At 53.2% G+C, this 2,756-nt stretch overlaps 1 protein-coding gene across 1 annotated transcript; it reads left to right on the top strand.

Moving 5' to 3' along the window:
* Window positions 1-1,351: 1,351 nt before the first annotated feature.
* On the top strand, window positions 1,352-1,921 carry LOC119107306 (proline-rich protein 2-like). Its single transcript, XM_037230730.1, has one exon. It carries the CDS (start codon window positions 1,352-1,354, stop codon window positions 1,919-1,921), a length of 570 nt encoding a protein of 189 aa, XP_037086625.1.
* The last annotated feature ends 835 nt before the right edge of the window (window positions 1,922-2,756 follow it).

Raw genomic sequence — 2,756 nt, 5'->3', positions numbered from 1 at the left:
GACACAGGAAAAATTTGGTGAATAGGGAGAATCCAACACAATGCATTAAAATGTGCCGCATTTAACTTGTGTGAAAGTGCCAAACGTACGCGCTCGGTGCTCAAGTCTGTGTTTCAATCGCTTTTCGGAGATTGGTGGTAGCATAATTATAGGTCCCGGTTTTGACTTCTGTCCACGCTTGCCTCTACTTGATGCATGAAATCAATTATTCATCATGCGCTTCGTTCTTGGTATACCAAAATGAGCTCATACCACGTTTAAGTTGTTCAACCGTCACGCTACGGGAGTTTGCTCACCTTCACTCTGGGAAGGAGGGAGGGAAGCTCAGTTTGCTCACCTTAACCCTAGAAGGAGAAAGGGGAAAGCTCAGTTTGCTCACCTTCACCCTGGTGAGGAGGGAGGGTAGGCTCAGTTTGCTCACCGTCACCCTGGGGAAGAGAGAGGGGAAGCTCATATGCCCTTCTCAATATTTCAAAAACTAAGCAAGGTACAGCGACAGAAAAAGGACATGGGAAGACTGCCAAATTTCATTATATATGTGTGACCTGACAATAGTAAATATGACCTTTCACAGGTCACATTAGATGACGCACCATATTATTGTTTCATATATTGTTATTGCAACGTTGGAACGAAGCACGGCACGGCCAGGTACGAGATGGTCTTGAATAGCACTTGAAAAACCCTAAAGCAAAGAGGTCCTGGTGCATATCGGCACATGTGATCCCTTGTGTGTCATGTCCGGTCAAAGGGGGGGGGGGGGGGTATTATTGCGTTGGGCCGTTCGACGTGGTCAATGGCAAAAAAAAATCAATAAGGAGGGTATGGTTCGGGAAGCCTCCAAGGGTTGCAGCGCATATGCTATTGCGTTTTAAATGGTTCGATTTTAAACGAGGCAGTCAGTCGAAAATGCCAAGTCGTGACCTGGCTTGATATTGGGTGGCCTGACCTTAAAGACACCGGAACGATAGCAATGCACCTCAGAACAGGTACTGTACCGAAGAAAAAGAGGTCTCCAAAACTCGCTGTGAGATGCATTTCCCGGGGGATTAAACTTTTTGTCACTGCTAAGGAAAACGTCACTGGCATGACCTTGAAAGGCACGCTATAGATCATCAGCCGTCGCGGCTAGAAACATCCTCCGCGTGCAAAACGTGTCGAAGTGCGTGGTAACTCAGCTACCCAAAACATTACCAACCGTGGTTACCAGCGTTCACAAGTTACGACAAGAAAGCGCTTCTGAAGCCCTCCATGCCCACCGTAGAGCGAGAGTTTCCAGTTGGTTACAGCGCTTATCTTCGGTTCTAATGTCTGCTTTCTCGCCCGCAATCAGGTTGTAGCAGCTGCTGCCATGGCTGGAGGAGCCTTCCCGGCCGCAAGAGCCGACGGAGCCTCGGACCTGCCCAGACCGCTGGACCCACCAGAGTCGCTCAGCCAGCCGGAGCCGCCGGAGCCCCCAGAGCCGCCAGGGTCACTCAGGCCGCTGGAGCTGTCGGGCCCCCGGTGCCCCCGGAGCAGCACAGGAAAGCCCACGCCGCCCGAACTCGACGAGACGCCGGACCGTCCAGAGCCACCGGAGCCGCTCAAGCCGCTGGAGGTCACGGAGCCACCGGAGCTGCCTAAGCTCCAGGGCCATCTGGAGCCGCCAGAGCCGCCCAAGCCGCCGGAGGCCACTGAGCCACCCAGGCCACCGGAGGCCACGGAGCCGGACCACCCGCCGGAGCAGCGGGTGCCTCCGGAGCTTCCCGAGCCGCCGGAGTCGCCCCGGCCGCTGGAGCTGCTGGGGCTGCTGGGGCCACCGGAGCCGTCGGAGCCCCAGGAGCCGCCCCAGTCACCAGAGCTGTCCCCGGAGCCGCCGGGGCCGCCCCATCTAGAGGCCACGATGCCCCTGCCTCCGCCGGGGGGCACAATGGCCCGTTGAACCAGCCCAGACCAGTAAGTTTAGGCGTAGTTATCTGTCGTAGGGGACTCATGGTTTTCTTGTGAAAACCGCGTTGTACGAAATCGTGTTATATTGGCTTCCGATGACGCACATAAACCATTTGTTCCGATACACTGCAAATGCCAGAATTGATCCTTATTTTAACAAAAAAGCAAGGTTCGTTAGAACAAGAACCAATGTGACTCCAGGATAACATCAGTTCAAAACAGTTTCACTAATGAAGCGCCGACTGAAGCTTGGACACAAGAAATCAATGGGGGTGCGTGAAAGCAGCGAACCCTTGCTGACAAATACAAAACTATTGGTATGCAACGTAATGGTTGAGGAGTATTCGCAGCGTTGGGATGCAGACCCCTTCAACTGTACGTAAATAATAACATATGGTCATCGTGGCAGAACGCACACAAATGGTGATAATGCGAAATTCAGTACTTGTCTCATTTCAACGCAGCAAGTGAAAAATTTCAAACATGCTAGGCTATGAACGCTGATGTGTTGTTCCCTTACCCCATAGAATGCCAGGTAGGCCTGTAGCCGTGGAACAGCTAGGTCCGCCGGGACGCGGTCCTACCCTGCTTGCACGCCTACGGCTGCATGCGGTGCCTGCGAGCGATCCAGGCGCGGGCGCCCGGAAGGCGGGTCAGGTGCCCGTTCTGCCGAGGCCGCTTCTGAGAGCCTCCCATAAAGTTTTTTTTTGTAAGCACGAGCGGATGTGTCGCGGTGTTATGACGCTGTTTTTAAAAATATGTCTGGAAAACGTGCATGGCTATTCATGTCCGTTACTAAGTAGGAGAGTAGGGATGTAAGGAAACGA

Source organism: Pollicipes pollicipes, unplaced genomic scaffold, assembly GCF_011947565.3.
Source record: "Pollicipes pollicipes isolate AB1234 unplaced genomic scaffold, Ppol_2.1 Scaffold_6686;HRSCAF=7923_pilon_pilon_pilon, whole genome shotgun sequence".
NCBI lineage: Eukaryota > Metazoa > Arthropoda > Thecostraca > Pollicipedomorpha > Pollicipedidae > Pollicipes > Pollicipes pollicipes.
Note: the sequence above shows the minus strand (reverse complement) of the source record. Positions and strands in the feature narration are given on the sequence as shown.

What these genes read in the sequence shown, in the direction of transcription:
- LOC119107306 (XM_037230730.1), top strand. Translation starts at nt 1,352, where the DNA reads ATGGCTGGAGGAGCCTTCCCGGCCGCAAGAGCCGACGGAGCCTCGGAC.